At 35.3% G+C, this 19,516-nt stretch overlaps 1 protein-coding gene across 11 annotated transcripts in view; it reads right to left on the minus strand.

Moving 5' to 3' along the window:
- The window catches only part of ANKRD26 (ankyrin repeat domain containing 26), an 86,659-nt gene that overhangs the window by 48,289 nt on the left and 18,854 nt on the right, over window positions 1-19,516 (minus strand). For 6 of the 11 annotated variants that reach the window (XM_036453166.2, XM_045585843.1, XM_045585872.1 and 3 more), the window contains 8 exons: window positions 18,291-18,324; window positions 15,584-15,647; window positions 8,993-9,053; window positions 8,699-8,901; window positions 6,731-6,860; window positions 6,365-6,426; window positions 2,518-2,611; window positions 548-646 (listed from right to left, as the gene is read on the minus strand). In XM_036453166.2, the coding sequence (XP_036309059.1) occupies window positions 548-646; window positions 2,518-2,611; window positions 6,365-6,426; window positions 6,731-6,860; window positions 8,699-8,901; window positions 8,993-9,053; window positions 15,584-15,647; window positions 18,291-18,324 (747 nt within the window). The remainder of the gene's footprint in view (window positions 1-547; window positions 647-2,517; window positions 2,612-6,364; window positions 6,427-6,730; window positions 6,861-8,698; window positions 8,902-8,992; window positions 9,054-15,583; window positions 15,648-18,290; window positions 18,325-19,516) is intronic. The other 5 variants (XM_045585855.1, XM_045585866.1, XM_045585860.1 and 2 more) reach the window with 3 other exon arrangements.

Below are 19,516 nucleotides of genomic sequence, written 5' to 3' on the forward strand. Positions count from 1 at the left end.
GTATGGAGTTGAATCCCATGCTTAACTTTGGACATGATTACATTGGGTGTTAGTGGGACTTTTTTGTGTGTTGTCTTTTTTTCCCCCAGTGGGCAGGCAGATTAAGACAACAACTATGCAGAAATATGAATCTACCATAAATACTGCAGAAAAAAAACAGAAATATAGGTTTAGCAAAACATGCGGTTGAGATTTCAAAAGTAAGATTATGTTTCAAAAGACTATAACTAAAGTAGAAGTGTAGGTATGCCAATGTGAACATAATGCTTGATGAGAGAAAAGTGATCTTTAATCAGAGGAACAAATCATGACCTTGACAGGATAAATGTGAAACAGAATGCAACAGCGTATCTTTATTGTAATATATCAGAATCACTTATACCATTATGCTACAGGTATTTATCATGTTCTTCAATCTGTCCTGTAATTTAGGAAGTACACAACTGTGATGACAGTGCAGTTGCATGCATGAGAAAGTGTTATGAGTTGATCAGCTTGGATATACATTAATAGAATTAGTTAATAAAAATATTCATATTTTTCATACCAATGCAGGCTACTGGTATGCCTATATTTCTTGTATCCTCTACTTTAGCCATCTTAAAGCTTCTTGATCCACTCATACAAGAAGGTATATAAAGCACATCTAAGAAATAATGTAAAATAAGCTTTCAATTTTGAAATATGGTTAATAAAAATTAAAAGAATTTAATTGCCACAGAAATATTAGATGTTAAAATTTTTATTTCTAAATCTGTGTAATATATATTGAAAATAACAATTGCAGCACTTAGGGAATATACTCTACTTTATTTTTTTTCCAAAATCAGTTTGGTATATTATGCTAGTCTTTAAATGAGTTTTATAAAACAGCTATCCTTTAAAAACCTGAGTTACCATAAAAAAACAGCCAGTGCTTCTATATTCAAATCACTCTCACTGGAATAACAAATACTGATGTAACATATACCTTTGATGCCTGATACTCATGAGGAAGATAAATGAGGAGCTATAGTTTACCCCAATTCCAGCACTCCCTGCTGCTTCCAGTATTTTCTGGAACAGCAATTATCTAATCTTCTGCTTCACTGCCAATATCCTAAAGCCATCTAAAGTAAGGTCTCTTAATTTTCCTCAACTCTAAAATTACCTTAGCTAATGCCTTTCTTTCCTCCCCCTTCTCTTCACTATCCCCCTTTCCTCTTCAAAAGTAATTCTTATCCTATTTCCATTCTTTTGTGAATTATTCCCACTTCTTCTTTCCTACTTAGCAGTAGTATCTTACATCTATAATTTCTACTTCTTCATCTCTTTGCTTCCCTTTGGCTGTAGACATGCTCAGAAATGAACACAAAATAATGCTTTTCATGAATCCTTTCATGTCTTAAACTACCTATCCAAAGACTCTTCCAAATTTCTCTGAAGAGAAGTCTCATGCCTTCAACTGGGACACACATGGTCTGAGGACCAGCCATGTTGGCATCACCTGAGATCTTTGAGAAATGCAAAATAGCAAGCCTGCTGCCATCATTTCTTCAAAGTCATAAACTTTCTACTGGACTTTTTATCAGGCTATAGCTTCCTTGATCTCCCCATAACTGACCCTGCTCTCTCCTTCTTTCCAATGCTCTTATTTTGTACTACATAACACTAACCTTATGCTCATGGATGAGCATAAGCATCTATTGTCAGCTATAAATGCCTATGCTTTTGAAGTCATAAAATTTTGCTATGAGGTAGCAAAATTTTATGACTTCAAAAGCAAGGCATTTATAGCTGACAATAGATGCTTATGCTCATCCATGTAGATAAAATACAGCTCTATATGATCAGGTAACTTACCTCCCACTAAATATACCTGCTCCTTTTCCCTTCATTTACTCCTTGTCATTTCTGCCTTTCTTATTCTTCACTCCCTATTTGATTCTTCTCCTCTTCCTTATTTCCTGACTTTCCTCAGGTCTTAGAGTATCTTGAAATGGAACAAATAAGTTAGCTCCTACAGTGAAACTCTCAATCTACCGTATTTTTTGGACCATAAGACGCACTTTTTTCCCCCCAGAAGTGGGGGGGGAAAGTCCCTGCGTCTTATGGTCCAAATATAGCTTACACATACACTTTTTTTTTTAAGTTTTTTTACTTGCCTGGCTCTGTGTGGTCTCTGTGTGCTTGCCCGGCTCTAAAATGGTTCTAAATGCTGCTGTTTACTTTACAGGGTTGATTACATGTGTTTATGACTGTGATGTTGGATTTTAATGCACATAAAATATTTTAGGACACTATTTGTTTCAGAATCTTTTTTTCTTCATTTCCCTTCTCTAAAAACTGGTGCGTCTTATGGTCCAGAGCGTCTTATGGTCCGAAAAATACGGTAATAAGATATTCAACTTTTCGCCTTTTCACTTCTCACTTACTATGCATCTAACAGATGATTTTCTTTGGCTATTAGAATATATAAATATTCATGTTATAAATCAACATTCTGTCAAAAGACCTTTTTATAAAATACATTCTTACCTTCTACTTGTTCATTTAGTATATATTTTCCTCTTTGATCTGTAGCTTCAGATAAGTGATCCACATACTTCTGTGGAAGACTTGTAGAAAGACTCTGTAAAAATTTATATCAATAATGAGTTACATAATGATTTCTGAAGCCCTTTCTAAAAAAAATATCTAAATTTCTTACTTTAAAAGCAAATAGACTTCAAAATAAGATAAGCATGTGTTGACCAAAACATTTAAATAGAAAACCTCATATATGTTCTCTGTATCAAGTTTTCATTTATCTTCATTTGGCTATTGACTGTATATTGAGCATGGAAAGCTAGAGAAAATGCTTCAACAGACAAAATCTGATATCTATCCACATTTCAACAGAGCTAACTTCATAACACATAATTCTATATTGCATTCCCCATCAAAATAGGAGGACATTTTGAAAAAATGTCCTTTTAAACAAATGATTTAATAAGTACACTTGCTATAAATTTAAAATGACATATTAATGACAAAATTTTTTTGAGTGTTAACAAAAGATTCTTGAGCCTGGTCAGTGTGGTTCAGTGGTTGAGCATTGACCTATGAACCAGGAAGTCATGGTTTGATTCCTGATCAGGGTACATGCCCATGTTTCAGGCTAGATCCCCTGTAGGGGGCATGTGAGAGACAACCAATCAATGATTCTCTCTCACCACTGATGTTTCTCTCTCTCTCTCTCTCTCTCTCTCTCTCTCTCTCTCTCTCTCTCTCTCTCCCCCTGCCTCCCTCCCTCCCTCCCTCCCTCCCTGCCTCCCCCCCCTCTCTCTCCCTCCCTCCCTCCCTGCTTCCCCCCCCTCTCTCCTTGCCTCCCTCCCTCCCTCCCTCCCTCCCCCCTCTCTCTCTCCCTGCCTCTCTCCCTCCCTCCTCTCTCTCTCTCTCTCTCTCTCTCTCTCTCTCTCTCTCTCTCTCTCTCTCTCCCATCTTCTCTAAAATAAAAAAAAAGAAAAAGAAAAAAAGATACTTCACGATAGGAAACATTGGAGTATGTTATATTGAATATAAACAGAAGACTGTAGAACTTGTTTCATTTAGGTACACTAAGGTTTAGAATAAAGTTATTATTTGATAAGTTTTTTTATAGGAAAAATGGTTGAATAAAATGTCAAAGTAGTAAGAAAAACTTTTTTTAATTATGTTTAAATAATTGCAAAAAACTGTATTTACTATTATGCAACTCTTCAAAAAATTATAGTAAACTTTATAACAGAAGAATAAGAACATTTATTCATTAACCACCTAAAGTGTACTAGACACTTATTATGCACATTTTGTTTCTTTTCTACGCACAATGATAATAAAAATGGCATGACGATGGTTAACCTGCTTCCTGATTCCTGTTCATTCCAAGATGTTAGAGTAAAATGATAATCAGATGTGATCTATTGTTCTCTCTGTCCAGTATGTCCTTCCCTAGATCTTTACATGACTGGCTCATTTACTTGGCAAACTTAGTCACTCTTAGGAAGATCTTTTCTTACCACCTAAATTCCATTCCCACTCCCATTCTAATTATAAACTCCCCCCATATTCTCTAACCCACATGTGTCAAACACAAGGCCCGCGGGCCAAATCCGTCCCACCAGGCCTTGCAATGTGGCCTGCACCGTGCTGTCATCACTGCACTCCGCTGCGTTTCCATCACAATGACAGTTTATGACTGTTCAGTAAACCATTCGGCCCGCGATTTAGGCTGGAATTTAGATTTTGGCCCCTTCTCTGATTGAGTTCGACACCCCTACAACCTAACATTCTCCATTTTCTTTATATGAAGTACTTATAGTGACTTATAATGAACTTTTGCTTACTTATTTTTCTACTCTTCCCAGTCACGATAGCCTAATCTCTCAACCAATATATTCAGTGTCTAACTGCCCAGCACATAGCTGTTATTCAATAACAGAAATTTACTTAAGGTCAAAACATGTAAGATCTCATTAAGAAGGCCTCAAGTACCAAAGCAGTACACACCTATACTATAATGGAGGATAGCACCATTAATAGTCTCCAAACTTTCCCATTTTTTTCTTGATACTACTACTCATTTTATTGCCCTTCAGGCTTATAAAAAGTGCCCTTAGTATTTAGTAAGTCACTGTATACCACTGTGATCTTACATTTCCATAACACCCTTTACAGTTTACAAAATGTTTTCATATTGTTACCACATTTGTTCATCACACATACACAAAAGGTAGATACCACAGTGGTATCTCAGTTCTCGAACCTAATTTGTTCCAGAAGATTGTTCGAGAAGTGATTTGTTAAAAAACCGACTCATTTTTTCCCATTAGAAATCATGTGAATTGAACTAATCCATTCCAAATCTTTCCCTGCTTTAATTTTTCTTATATACAGTACATGTCTAATGTACTATTTAATCCATAAATAAACACTTATTTTCTTAAATTCATCAAACCACCTCCTCCTAGCCTTAAAGAAATTTTTCATACATCACTGGCTCTGAAATGCTATCACTGGTTAACTGCTTTTTCATTTATCCAATCAACAACAGTTTTTCTAACAATTCAGTTGCCTGTAATTACTATTTTGTGAGTACTTTCACACTGCTGGAAACACTGGCACTCTTGGTGGCCTCTCTCTGTTTTTAAACTGTGCTAATCCTTGATTTTGCCAGCAACAAAAGCATTCTTTGTTTGTTGTGTGAGAGGTGCTTTTTGTCATGCTGAGGTATCAGCAGGAAAGGGTTGTCAGGTCAAAAAATGAAGTTTTGGTTGACAATGGAAACATTTTCTCTGAGACTGGTCAAGAACCAAATTGTTCCAGATGGGAGAAATTCAAGAAATGAGGTTTGACTGTAGTACCATTATTATGAATGACATCACCAACATTCCAACAGGTTTTCCAAGATCCCATAGCTAGTCAAAGACTGTTCCATGGCCTTAGTGTTTGTACTATTAGGCAACAGATGCATATATCCAAGAGATCACAGCTGTCACCTTAGATCAGCTTATCATGTTTTTATATCTATATTACTACACCAGAGGCCTGGTGCACAAAATTCATGCACTCCGGGGATGGGGGCTCCTCAGCCCGGCCTGCACCCTCTCGCAGTCTGGGAGACCTCAGGGGATGTCTAGTTTATAGCTTAGGTCAGTTCCCTGTAAGCTGGCAATTGGACATTCTTAGTGTTGCCACAGAGGTGGGAGAAACTCCCACCATTGCAGCTGTGCTTGCCAGCTGTGAGTCCAGATTCTGGCTGAGCAGCTCTCCCCGCTGTGGGAGTGCACTGACCACCAGGGGGCAGCACCTGCATTGAGTGTCTGCCCCCTGGTGGTCAGTGCATATCATAGGGGGCAGTTGAGTGGTCTTAGCATATCATTAGCATATTATGCTTTGATTGGTTGAGTGACAACTGGATGACTGAACACTTAGCACATTAGGGTTTATTATAGAGGATGTATAGCTGTTATAAAGGCACTCAGTGCATGCTGTCTTAACCATGCAAAACAACTGTTACCAAAACACCATTAAACCAAATTGTTATTATAATCCTACATGTATTACTTTTCACTATGCTTTTCTTTCTCTGGAAATGTTCCTTGCAGATCTACTTGACTGGTCGACTGTTCATTCAGTTACTTAGGCTTTTATATATATATAGATAGTTAGAAAACATAAGAAAATAATTTTTATGAGCAAATGTAGAGGTAAGAAATAAAGTTAAAGCATCCCTTTTATGTTTTAATAGCATCAATGCTGATATTTAAAATGATAGATCAGCTTATCATGTTTTTATATCTATATTACTACACCAGAGGCCTGGTGCACAAAATTCATGCACTGATAATAATAATGGTAGTACCTCAGAATCCCAAGGTGATTCTATATCTTCGTCTTCTTCTAATCCTAATGCTGACATTTTATCTATAAAACATAGTCACAGATACATTAATGTTAACATTTTTGCTATGAATTTTAAATATATATATATACATATATATGTCTATCTCCATTTATGAATATTTCAATAAAATTTAAAAAATAACAGAAAAGACTTTCAGAGGAACGAAGCATTTTTAGGAAGAAAAATATGATAGCAGTTGGGATATTTTTGAATAAAGATAGCAAAAAAATTCTTTTAAAAATGAATAACACTTGGATCTATTCAAATTAGATTTGTTTATATCAATATTTAAGAATAGGAAATAATTCATAGTCACTAACTTACCACTACTACTATTTTTGTGTTCTCCATAAACATAGGTCAAATTGTCATTATTTGTTTGGCTCTTTGGAGCACATTCAATAGTATCAATACCATTTTCTTTTTTTTTAATTGCCAGCTTTGTTGTGTCTTCCTATAAAAATGAACAAAAACCCAACTTTAAAAAGTGTCATATTCATTCACTTGCTCAGTCACTTGGTAAGACAACAAACATTTACTGTATCTATCAATCATAGGCACTAACCCAGAAGCAATAAATATAAAAGATTTTGTCCTATATGCTAATAAGGGTAGAGTTACATGGAAACAATAAAGAGAAAAGTATCATTTGCTAGTTCTACAGCTGAAGTGAATAAACTACAGTAAGGGCACAGAGGAGATAACAGTGGGTTGCACCTGGGAAGCTCAGGAAATTATAGAAATCCATCTTGAAAGATATACTAAGTGCGGTAGGAAGGCATGAAGGACATTCTAGAAAGAGCAGCATGAGTAAAAGTGTAAGGTCTGAGACAACTCAGTAAGTGAGGGTACCAAAGTAATGTGATAAAACTGGAATGGTGAAATGGAATGATGAGAGAAAACTGGAGAATCAGAGCCTAATCAAAAAAGGGAAGTGTCATGCTTGCATATGAATTTTACCCTCAAGTAATGGAGAGACACTAAGTAAGAAGCTACATCATCACAAATATATTTTAGAGCAGTCACTCTGGTGTTAATATCCAAAATCTATAAATTATTTATATAACTCAACACCACCACAAATAATCTAATTAAAAATAGGCAGAAAACTTGAAGAGACTTTCTCCAAAGAGTAAATACAAATGGCAAACAGACATATAAGAAAATGCTCAATGTCACTAATCATCAGAGAAATGCAAATTAAGACCACAGTGAGAAATCACCTCATACCTTTCAGAATGGCCATTATTAATTAATCAACAAACAACAACTGTTGGTGAGGATGTGAAGAAAGAGACCCTCATCACCCTGTTGTAGAGATTGCAGATTGGTACAGCCCACATGGAAAGCAGTATGGAGTTTTCTCAAAAAAATTAAAAATAGAACTACTATATGGCCTATCAATTCCATTCCTACGAATATATTTGAGAAATCCAAAACACTAATTTGAAAAGATATATGCATTGCACCCCTCTGTTCAGTGCAATGTTTTTTACAACAGCCAAGATATGAAAGCAATTCAAGTACCCATCAACAGACTACTGGATTAAAAAGATTTAGTAAATATTTACAGTGGAATATTACTCTGCCATAAAAAAAGAATAAAATATTACCATTTGTGAAATGGATAAACCTATAGGGAGTTATGCTAAATGAAATTAGTCAAAGATAAATACTATACGACTTCATTAATATGTGGAATTTTAAAAATAAAATAAACAAAAAAATCAGAAACAGACTTATATATAGTGAACAAACACTAAAGGGTTGCCAAATGGGAATGGAGTGGAGGGGATAAGTGAAAGAAGTAAAGGGAACAGAAATTTACAAAACATAGTTAAGGGGATGTAAAGTACAGCATAGGCACTAGTATTACAAGGGGGATAACTTTATAAATTATATAACTGCCAAACCAGTATGTTATCCATTTTGCTGTTGTTGTTAATCCTCACCTCAGAAGATTTTTTCCATTGTTTTTCAAAGAGAGTGGAAGGTAGGGAGAGAGAGAGGCAGAGAGAGAAACACTGATGTGAAAGAAACACGTCAACTGGTTGCCTCCCACATGTGCCCCAACTGGGGTCAGGGAGCAAACCCACAACCCAGTACCTGCCCTTGTCTGGGAAGCCAACCTGCAACACTTGGGTCCAAGGGCCAATACTCTCACCACTTAGTCACACTGGACAGGGATATGCTGTACATTTGAAATAAATATTAAATAACACAAATTGCCAACTGTAATGTTAAAATTATAAATAAAGAAAAAAACTTTAAAAAACAAATAAAACAACTTACCTTTGTAAAACCAATGACTGCTGAAGACATAGGAGGAGCTTTTAGAAGAGGTTCAAGTGATGAAAAGGCAGGTTGAGAAAAGCCCTGGATTTTTTCTGATGTTTTGGGAAAAGTTTCAACCACACCTTCATTTTCACTATGAAAATTATTGTCCTCATAGGAGGTCCTATTTTCTGATCTCACAGTGGCATATTTTGCTTCTACTATAATAAAACAAAGTAAAGAATACATAAAAAAATCTGTATCTTCAAATCAGTGAATAACACAAGAATAGTCAGTCTTCAAATAGCTTACTGTTTTTCTGGGATTGTTGAATAGCAGTCTTTAGCTTTGCTAAGCTTGGCTTCATGACATTCTAGGGGGGAAAATCATATCTTTTAGTATCAAGTTTGATAAAAATAATGTTAATATTCACAATATTAAAATTTGATAACAATAATGATCTCACACAAATATGGAATCATTCAAATATAGAATTGTATTCCAGTTCTGCCATTTACTAACCTATCGATACATCTTCTCATGGGGTTAGGATTATGAGATGACATACCAAGCCCCAAAATGTTACCATTTTTACCTGTAAATAAAAATTATCCAAATACTTTGATATCAATTAGATTATAAAATTTACCCCTAGGTAGTTTATAGGACTGTTGCAAAAAACTAGTATTAAGAAATGTAAATTATTTGTTGTATTTTGTAATGTATTGTATTTGCATGATTTATATTGATATGAATTATCTCTTGTGGGGAAAATATGAGAGTTTAGTTTTTAGTAGTATCATGTTTAAATTGGTTGGAACTGCAAACAGTATAAAGCAGTTTCTTCTATTCTGTTTATCAAAAAGCTAAGAAGAAATGATTGTTTAATTTCAACTCCCTCCAAGAAAGAGAATAGAAAAGATTAAATCGGTGGAACAGTGACTCATGACTAAGAATAGTAAATAGAAAGCCATGTCCAAATATGTTGACAATGGAGACAGAGATGGACTGAAAACACAGACTCTGAAGAAATGTTTTCTACAATTTTTTTCTTGTAGCTGGTGGTAAATGAGAAGAAAAAAAATAAAAAGGGGGGAGAAGAGAAAGGAAAAAAGTTATATATAATCAGTTAATCAAGTTGTAGAAGCTTAAGACAAGAAAAAAAAAAGCATAAATACAATATGCAGAGAAAAATACATAGAATTTCAGTACATATGAATATCTTTATAATCTCTCAGTAATACATTAATTAGTGTTATTAGGAACATACTATGAACAAAAGCCTTTTTTATATTTCATTAAAGTACACAAAATTTTATAAAACTATATAAATATATTATATATAAAAATATTACATAAAGTATATAAATTTTATAAAATAAATATATTACATAATACATATAAAATGTATAAATATAAAAAATATATAAAATAGAGGTTTTTGTTCAGAGTATAACCCTAATAAACTGGTTTAAAGGAGAAATGTATGGCTTAAAAAGACATATTTAATGGAAGATGAGATGGGGCTAAAAAAAAGGTTAAAACATTTTAGTCTAAAATCATAAATTGAAGGATACAAAAAAATACTGTAACCCAGTATTTACATATCACAAAGTTCTCATGTCCTTATTTATAACATATTTCTTCAGGATAACTCAAATAGAACTTATACATCCTAAACATTAAAAAGGGCTATTATGGTTAAGCCATATTTCTAGAAATTCAATTAATTTAATTAAGATTTTTGATGTCTAATATATTACTTGCAACATTTCATTACACAGATCTCCATTTGTCTATTCATTTATATACATTTAAAAATATTTAAAAAATGCTTCTTAAATAAAGATCTTATAGGTGCTCCAGAAGATGCACAATTATATTTCTTAGTACCTTATAGAGATGCAGGGAATTTAAAATGAATATTTAAATAACTATAATAATAAAAATCTGAAACTTGAACTTTTAAAAGGTGATATAAGACTTTGGGTAACTATTTTTTTTTTAATATAATACACAATTTTATATTCTTGTCTCCTGGTCAAGATGGTAGAGTAGATAATGCTGTGCTCAACTGCTCCACAACCTCATCAAAATAACAATTAAATTGTAAAACCACCACCCTTGAGATCCACCTGAAGACAAGCTGAGCAGAATTCTTATAACTAAGAATATCAAGAAGAATCCAAGTTAAGACTGGTAGGAGGGGCAAGATGTAAAATGGACTGGTCCTACACCCATGTTTGCCAGTTAAGAATTGGGGGAGAGAGCTCAGCTTCATTGGTCTCTCAATGATTGAGCCCAGAGCAGCAGTGTTGCGAAGAGGAGTCCCCACAGCATCTGACTTTGAATATCAATGAGAATTCCATCCTGTGAGACTGAGGACTGGGAGGAGGGGCTAGCGTTTCTCTTAGGGTCCACATACAAACTCACTTACTCACTCACTGACACACTCACTTCGAGCTCCAGAGCTGGACAGCAGCTTGAAATGCATCAGGGACATAGGAGTAGGAACTGAATGGTCTGATTTCAGGGCAGGAGTGGAGGACAAGCTCTCTCTACCATTTTGTTCTTTTATTTACACCTCCCCACAAAAAAAACTGGCAGGTGTAGGTGAACTCCCAATCTGGAGTCTCCATCAAATTCCCCACACCCTGGTGATTTCCCAAGAACCCACCACAGCCAATTCATGCACAAACCAGAATTTCTCTCTGTGGCTCTTATTCACAAGCTTCTGGCCTCAGCCCATGCTGTGGATTTCCCTAAACTCTCACAAAGGTCCAGACCATGGCATGCCCTGTAACTCTTGCAAACCAGCCCTTAGTCCCAACAGTGGCAGCCAGATTTTGATCACAATATAGCTTCTCCCAAGAGCCTCCAACCACAGATCACTTTGAAGCTCCTACCAGGGGTCCCCAAGCAAGCGATAAGCAGGAGCTGACAAGGTACTGCACTGGAACTCTTCCAAGAGGCCCCAGAACTGATACATCCAGTGACAAGCTTCAGACCACACTAGAGCACCACCCAATTAGCTCCACAAACCCAAAGTATAGACTCAGCAGGCACCAGAGCCCACAGCAGAAAATTTTACTTCATGAGGTAGATCCTCCAACACAACAGCTCATCAACTATAAGTCAGGACCTGTTATCACAGAAGGTCAACCTGAGGTCCAGTTTCACCCACTGATGTGGCAATAGCAACCAAGGCTCAAGTGCAACATTAAGGCACATACAACCCACATAAGGAACACCTCTAAAGCATCCCTAAAGGAGATCAGGGAGACTATGCTATGCCACTGGGCCCCACAGAACACCAACTACATAAGGTTACCCTGTCAAGGCTGGGAGACTTAGAAACTCTACCTAATACATAGGAAAAAAAACAACAACAGACAGGCAGTCAAAATAAGGTGACAAAGAAACACCTCAAATGAAAGAACAGGAGAAACATTTCAGAAAAAGAAATAAACAAAATGGAAGCAAACAATTTACTAAATAGAGAGCTTAAAACACTGGTTATAAAGATGCTCAATTGATTTAAAAGAAGAACAGATAAACCTAGTGAGAACTTCAAAAAAGATAGTAAACACACACAAAAAGACATAGAAACCTTAAAAAAAATAGATAAAACTGAAGAATACAATAATTGCAATAAAGAATACATTATATAAAATCAACAGCTGATTAAATGATGCAGAGGATCAATTCAGTTTTTTGAAAGAAAAGGTAGCTGAAAATACCCAGGCAAAACAGAAAAAAAAGAACATCCAATAAAAATGAGGATAGTTTAAGGCAGCGGTCACCAACCTTTCAGACCTCGCAAACCATCATTTGGCAATCGCTACTCCAAAGGTTTCCTTAAACCAGCGGTCGCCACCTTTCAGACCTCATGGACTACAAGTGGTCTGCGGACCACTGGATGGCGACGCTAGTATAAGGGACCTCTTGGATGACATCAAGCATAAGAACAATAGCATCATATGGGTATAAGAAGGATGAGAGAGCAAAGAATTGAAAACCTATTTGAAGAAATAATAACTAAAACCTCTCTTTCCTGGCAAAGAAAAGAAGAACACAAGTCTAAGAAGCGTGGAGAGCCCAAAAAAAGATGAACCCAAAAAGACCCACATCTTAAAAGCAGCATAAAAAAAATCAGTTAGTTGTATATAAGGGAGCTTCCATGAAAGACTGTCAGTGATCTCTCAACAGAAACTTTGCAAGCCAGAGGGACTGATACTATACATTCAAAGTAATGAAAAGCAAGGACCTATAACCAAGATTACTATCCTCATCAAGGATATCATTTAGAATCAAAGAAGAGATAAAGACACACACAAAAAAAAATGAAGAGTTCATCATCACCAAACCAGTATTACTATAAATATTACAGGGACTTCTTAAAAAAGAAAGAATAATGAAAAAATAATAACTACATACCTATCAATAATTATTTTAAATGTAAATGAATACTCCAATCAAAGAAGAGAGGATTGCTGAATAAATCAGAAAACAAGCTCCATTCATATGATATCAAACTAAAAAGTTTTGGCATAAAAAACAAAAAACCATCAACAGGAAGGAAGGAAGGAAGGAAGGAAGGAAGGAAGGAAGGAAGGAAGGAAGGAAGGAAGGAAGGAAGGAAAAAGGAAGGAAGGAGGCAGGGAGGAAGGGAGGGAGGGAGGAAAATAGAAAGAAAGAAGGAAGGAAGGAAAGAAAAAGGTAATTAATAAATGGGAGAAGATTTTTGCCAATGACACACCCAATAGGGGTTAATATCCAAAATATATAAGGAACTCATAAAACATAGCACCAAAAAGACAAACAATCCAATTAAAATATGGGCAGAAGACCTGAATAAGCATTTCTCCAAAGAGGGCATATAGATGCTCAATGCCACTAATCATCAGAGTGATAAAAAATTAAAATCAATTTGAGATATTACCTCATTCCTGCCAGAATGTATATCATCAATAAATCAACAAACAAGTGCTGGTGAGGATGTGGAGGAATGGGAATCCTCATATACCGTTGGTGGGTTTGCAAATTGCTACAGTCACTATGGAAAACAATAAGGTCCTCAAAAAAATTAAAAATAGAACTATCATATGATCCAGCAACCCCAACTTCTAGGTATTTATGCTAAGAAAGCCAAAACACTAACTCGAAAAGACATATACATCCCTATGTTCATTGCAGAATCACTTAAAATAGCCAAGATACGTAAGCAACCATAGTGTCCACTGATAGATGATTAGATAAATAAGATGTGAAACATACCTACAATGGAATGTTACTTAGCCAAAAAAAGAATGGTATTTTACCATTTGCGATGACATGGATGGACCTAGAGAGCATTGTGCTAAGTGACATGTCAAAAAGAGGAAGACAAATGCCATATGATTTTACTTATATGTGAAATATACAGAACAAAGTAAAGGGACAAGCAAAAAAGAAACAAAATAATAGACACAGAGAACAAATGGTAGCCAGATGGAAGCAGAGGTTGGGTAAAATGGTGAAGGGATTAAGAAACACAAATTAGTAGTTACAAAATAGTCATGGAAATGTAAAATACAGCATAGTGAATACAGTCAATAATATTTTAATAACTTTGTATGGTATCAGAGGGATGCTATCCTTATCCGGGAGATTACTTCATAATTTCTATGAATATCTAACCACCATGCTATATACCTGAAACTAATATAATATTGAATGTTGATTGTAAATGAAATAAAAAACTGTAAAAATCAACACCAATAACACATGTACTGAAATCTGAAATTTTACCATCTATAATAATAAAAGGGTAAATATGCTAATTAGACCGGACATCTTCCAGACACCATTCCGGATGTCTTTCCTGATGAAGCCAGGGCCAGAGGGAAGCCAGCCTGGGTCCCAGGTGCCAGGGCGAAGCTGGTGCCAGCAGTTGGGGGAAGGAAGGTCTACATTTGTGTGAATTTTCATGCATTGGGCCTCTAGTCCTATATAACAAAGGCTAATATGCAAATTGTCCCCTTGACAGAGAGTTTGTCAGAGAATTCAACCAGGATTTGGACTGGGGGTGAGGCCAGCCCGCCCACCGCCCATGGCCCCGCCCTCTGGCTGATTCCACCCCAGATTGGGGATGGGGCTGGCTGGCAGGCCCCCACCTGTGCATGAGTTCATGCATCAGGCCTCTAGTATGGTTAAAAAGAACTTCTGCTTCTAGAACTGGTTATTATTTTAGGCAAAACATGTATTTTTCAATTAAATAAATAGTGTTAAATAGATTCTTAATGGAATGATTTAAAACACAGTAGAATCCATTTGTAATGCAGTTTTTAAGAAAGAATTTAAATATGTAAGTTTACATATTTTATAATATTATTTCAGATCAAATGTGGAACCCAGGTTAGAAAAAAAAATAACTCTCTAAAGAATTATATAATACCAACATAAATATAGTCTAAGAAAAAAAAATAGATATTATATGATACAGTTTGGAATTGAGAAGCACCAGAAAGATTTCATGATTATTACAATAAGTAATTAGATCCATTTAAGAATTCATTTAAGCATATTATAAAAGTCATGTTGATATGACTTAAAAGTCACATTAAAAATTCTTATCCTTGACCAAATTTCGTATCTCCTCTATTGTGGGAAACTTTTCCCCAAATATAATTTTTTATCAATTTTCTATCACTATATTATTTTCCAGCCCCTACCTTCCATACTTACTAAAGTAAATAAAAAATGCAGTGCATCATATTTCTATAAATATGGTTTTCTCTGACCAATTTTCCATTATAATCATAAAATAATGATAGGTAGACCACTATTAAGTTTTAAGAATAAGTACTACACAAAACTAAATTCAGAGCAGCGGAAAATTAATTTTATGATAGAGCACTTCACCTTGGTATCAACATCGAAGTCTTCATCCTCTGATGTAGGCCATGAATCATCAATGCCATGTTTGCTGGAAATAACCAACAAAAATAAGTGAGTTCATTTTTTTAAAAGATCAACCAAAAAAATTGAGTGAAAGGTCAGCTATCTGTGTATTAGATGAAGTTTCTCAATATAATTAAATTTTGGTCTGTTTTTTAAAAAGTTTTTGGTTAGCTATTTCTATCTCCACCACTCCTCCAGCCTATGAACTACTTAATAAAGGCACACTCTCTAAATTCCCATAAAAAAGGGTGACAACAATATAATGGCAAAGCCTGAAGTTAACTTGTTTTCTCCTGAAGTCTGAATTAAAAATCCAATAATAGCTGACATAAGTTAAAAAAATCTGATGACCTAATAAATCAATGTAGAAAATACACTGTTTCATCTCCAGTGCCTGTGCTTGGTTCAAAGATTAATCTATATCAGTCAAAAATGGCAGTCTTGGTTATTTAGGATGAAAACCACCTAATAAGGGAACTCAATTTCTTCCTTTTACCCTAAAACAGTACAGGAAGTTCCTTGAAATATTTAAGTTAAATGTCCAAATGCTGAAGAAAAAACTTCTTTGTTAGCCTTCCCACTCTCAGATCACTCTTTTAATCGTCCACTGGCTCCATGGCAGCCTCCAACCTTTAAATCTTCGGCCCCGAAGGCACAGACTGCTGAAACAAGGATGGGCTCAAATGACCAAGAATAGGAGCTCTCTATTCCCCTGCTCCTGGAAAACAAACTAAATGAAGTTGCAATGATCCACTCATAACATAGGTGTGTCACCAACTACCCAACTCCATTACTGATTTGATAGCCAGTCCTCCTGCCCAACCCTCCATGCACATGGGAAAAGAAGCAGAGGTCAGAAGACACCTGCCTTGGAACACAGATCTGTGCAGTTCAGCCTCTCTAGTTCCCTAGGACTCAAGGGGACCTAAGTCCCACTCTGTAAGTCAGAATTCAGGTAGATGATACCAGTCCTATTTACAATAAAAAGAATCTTTCCAGTTGGCTCAAATGATTTTAATATCTTTCTACAGAAACCTTGACTTTTGCTAATTCCTCCAATTAAAGAAATAAAAGACCAGCAACTTCTTCAGGACTCCCTGGAACCCTTTATTTTATTTGTAAATATACTTTAATTGTTAGTATTATTATAGATATCTCCCTTTTCCTCTTTTTATCCTTCTCCTCCCAACCTCTACCCAAACCCTTCCCTGCCGCCAGGTTTTCACTATTATATTGCCCATGTCCATGGGCTAGGTATACTAGTGTAAGTATGTAAGTTCTTTGAATCCTTTATTTTAATTTCCCTTCCTAGATAACTCCTAACATCCTGTGGTCTTCCTTGCTGTAACCTATCTTTAAATTGTCATAAACCCCAATATTCTGATCTCTTTTCCCCTATCTGATCTCTCATCTCTTTTCTAAAATCCAGAAACTTGCTGTTCCTCTTGAAACTTGGATTTACCTGTTAATTTCATTCTTATCTTCCTCCACTGCAATCACTAATCCCATGTCCTACTTTTCTAATATTAAAACACTTACCTACTGGATGATAAAAAAGAGTACTAAACTTAGAAACCTGAATTTACATCTCATGTCCACTACTTACTATGCCCAAATAAGTCATTATAATCTCTTTGAGTTTCAAATTTTCCATGCAAGCAACCAGGTGGCCAGGATGTTAAAAACAGATTAAAATACTAAAGGGTGTTTTGATTAATTAATCGCTAAGATTCCTTAAACTCTTGAAATTCTATATGCTTTTGATTCTGCCTATAGAAAAATGAAAAACATATAGCTGACAGAAGTCGAGAAAAATACCAAGAACAGCAGAGAAGAAAATTTTAAAAGTCATGAAAGTCATGGGGGGTTTAAAAAAAAAAAAAAAAAAAAAAAAAAAAAAAAAAAAAAAAAAGGACTCTAGGAAAAAACTTCATACAACTAGGCAAAGTTAGTTGCCTGAAGGGAAAACCAGTCTAGGAAGTCAATGAGTAGAGAAATAAATTAGAAATATCCTCTTAATGCTAAATACAATCGACATAACATGGTCCATACATAGACATTATTCACTTAGAGAAAAATAATTCATTTCAAGAAGAACAGATACCATTATACTTAAAAACACTTGCCTGATTAGGGCTTCTGTAGGTAAAACCTTTGGTTCTGGCCATTTAGCTAACTTAGATATGCCATAAAATCTTTGAAGGGTAAAACGAGGTACTATTTAACACTGCAGTTGTCAAGTATAGTAAGCCAAATGCTTGGACTAATTGGGCTTCTTGGAAAACTCTAGATCAGAGTTAACACACAATTAGATTTTACTTTCTGAGTTATCTGATTAGCATCTGTATCTTGATGCCAGTGCTACAGAGGAACTTATTAGTGTTTGATGAGGGACAATAGAATAATTTGGGAGCCAAGCAGGTTGGTATTCAAATCATGGGTCAGTCATTTGCTAACTATGAAATTAATCAACCTCTCTGAAGCACAGTTGCCTCATTAATAAAAAATAGGCTATAATAGCACAGCTACTTTGCAAAGCTATTGTGATGACTATATAACACATGTTAATTATATAATATAGTGTCTAGCCCAGGGTACAAAACTCAAAAAATGCTAGTTGCTTTTCACTGTATTCCCTTAGTTAATATATAATTTTAAAAAATCCTACCTCCTTAAAGAGTCTTCTTCAGAGCTCTCATCCGCTATTAAAGAAAAAAATAAAATACATTTAAAAAACAACAACAGAAAAACACAGGACTTTGAAAGTACCAGACTGATTCTCTGTGAGACCTTGTTAGAATCACACCTTAAGACTATACTAGAGTGAATATTAATAATACTATTGGTAGGCCATTAATATATTACTTCCTTTCCTTTGTATATCAAATGTAAGACAAAAGAAAAAAGAATGGGATCCATCATAATTTGATACCTACAACTAAACTGCTATTTACAATGATCATAATCCTAACCAAACCCCATCAGATTGACAGAAAATGGTATAATTAGCAGAATCAGTATCATAAACTAACATTGTCAAACTTAAATAGCATGGTTTTTCTCAACACCTTCCATTAAGAGCAATTAGAAGAGAATGTACTTATTTTGCTGTAGTACTATACAACTTTTCCAGCTCTTCGGTGAAGACTAGCCGGTTCAGGATGAAACACTATCACAAAAAAGCTTGGTTGCCAGGCACTATATTTACAGCACAGCAAAACATAGAAAACAGACTCTTTATGGGCCTATTTCTAATTGCAAGATACGAATGAAAGACATTGATTCCAGTTGTATGAAGTATAACCCCCTGAGAGCATCTCCTTCCATTGCTAGAGTCGACCCAGACCCTCCTCACAGAGCAGGGTGGTCCAAACAGTGAGTGCTCTGCAGGAGTGTGTGAGGCCATTTTTCTCAACCCTCCCCATTATGTGGCAAATGCCTGTAGAAATCATGCTTTTTGAGTTTATATGGCATATGTCATCAGATCCTACGCTGATGAACAATAACAACAAACCCCAAAGATCAAAGAACATCTTGGATAACTATGTTCAATTAACTTGAAATTTAAAATTTTTAAACATTCAAAAAGATATACTCTCTATGATTCCAACTATATAACATTCAGGAAAAATGCAAAATTAAGAGAATGGTAAAAAGATCAGTGGTTTCCATGGTTTAAGGAGAAGGGAAGGATGAATAAGCACAGCGCAGAGGATTTTTAGAGCAGTGAGATGACCCTGTAATGGGGGATATGTGTCATCACACATTTGTCAAAACCCATACAATGTACACCACCAAGAGTGAACCTAAATGTAAACTATGGACTTTGGGTGATAATGATGAGTAACTATTTAGGCTGATGTGTGATACATGATGACAGTCAGAAAGTTATTT

Source organism: Pipistrellus kuhlii, unplaced genomic scaffold (genome assembly GCF_014108245.1).
Source record: "Pipistrellus kuhlii isolate mPipKuh1 unplaced genomic scaffold, mPipKuh1.p scaffold_m20_p_1, whole genome shotgun sequence".
Classification (NCBI taxonomy): Eukaryota; Metazoa; Chordata; class Mammalia; order Chiroptera; family Vespertilionidae; genus Pipistrellus; species Pipistrellus kuhlii.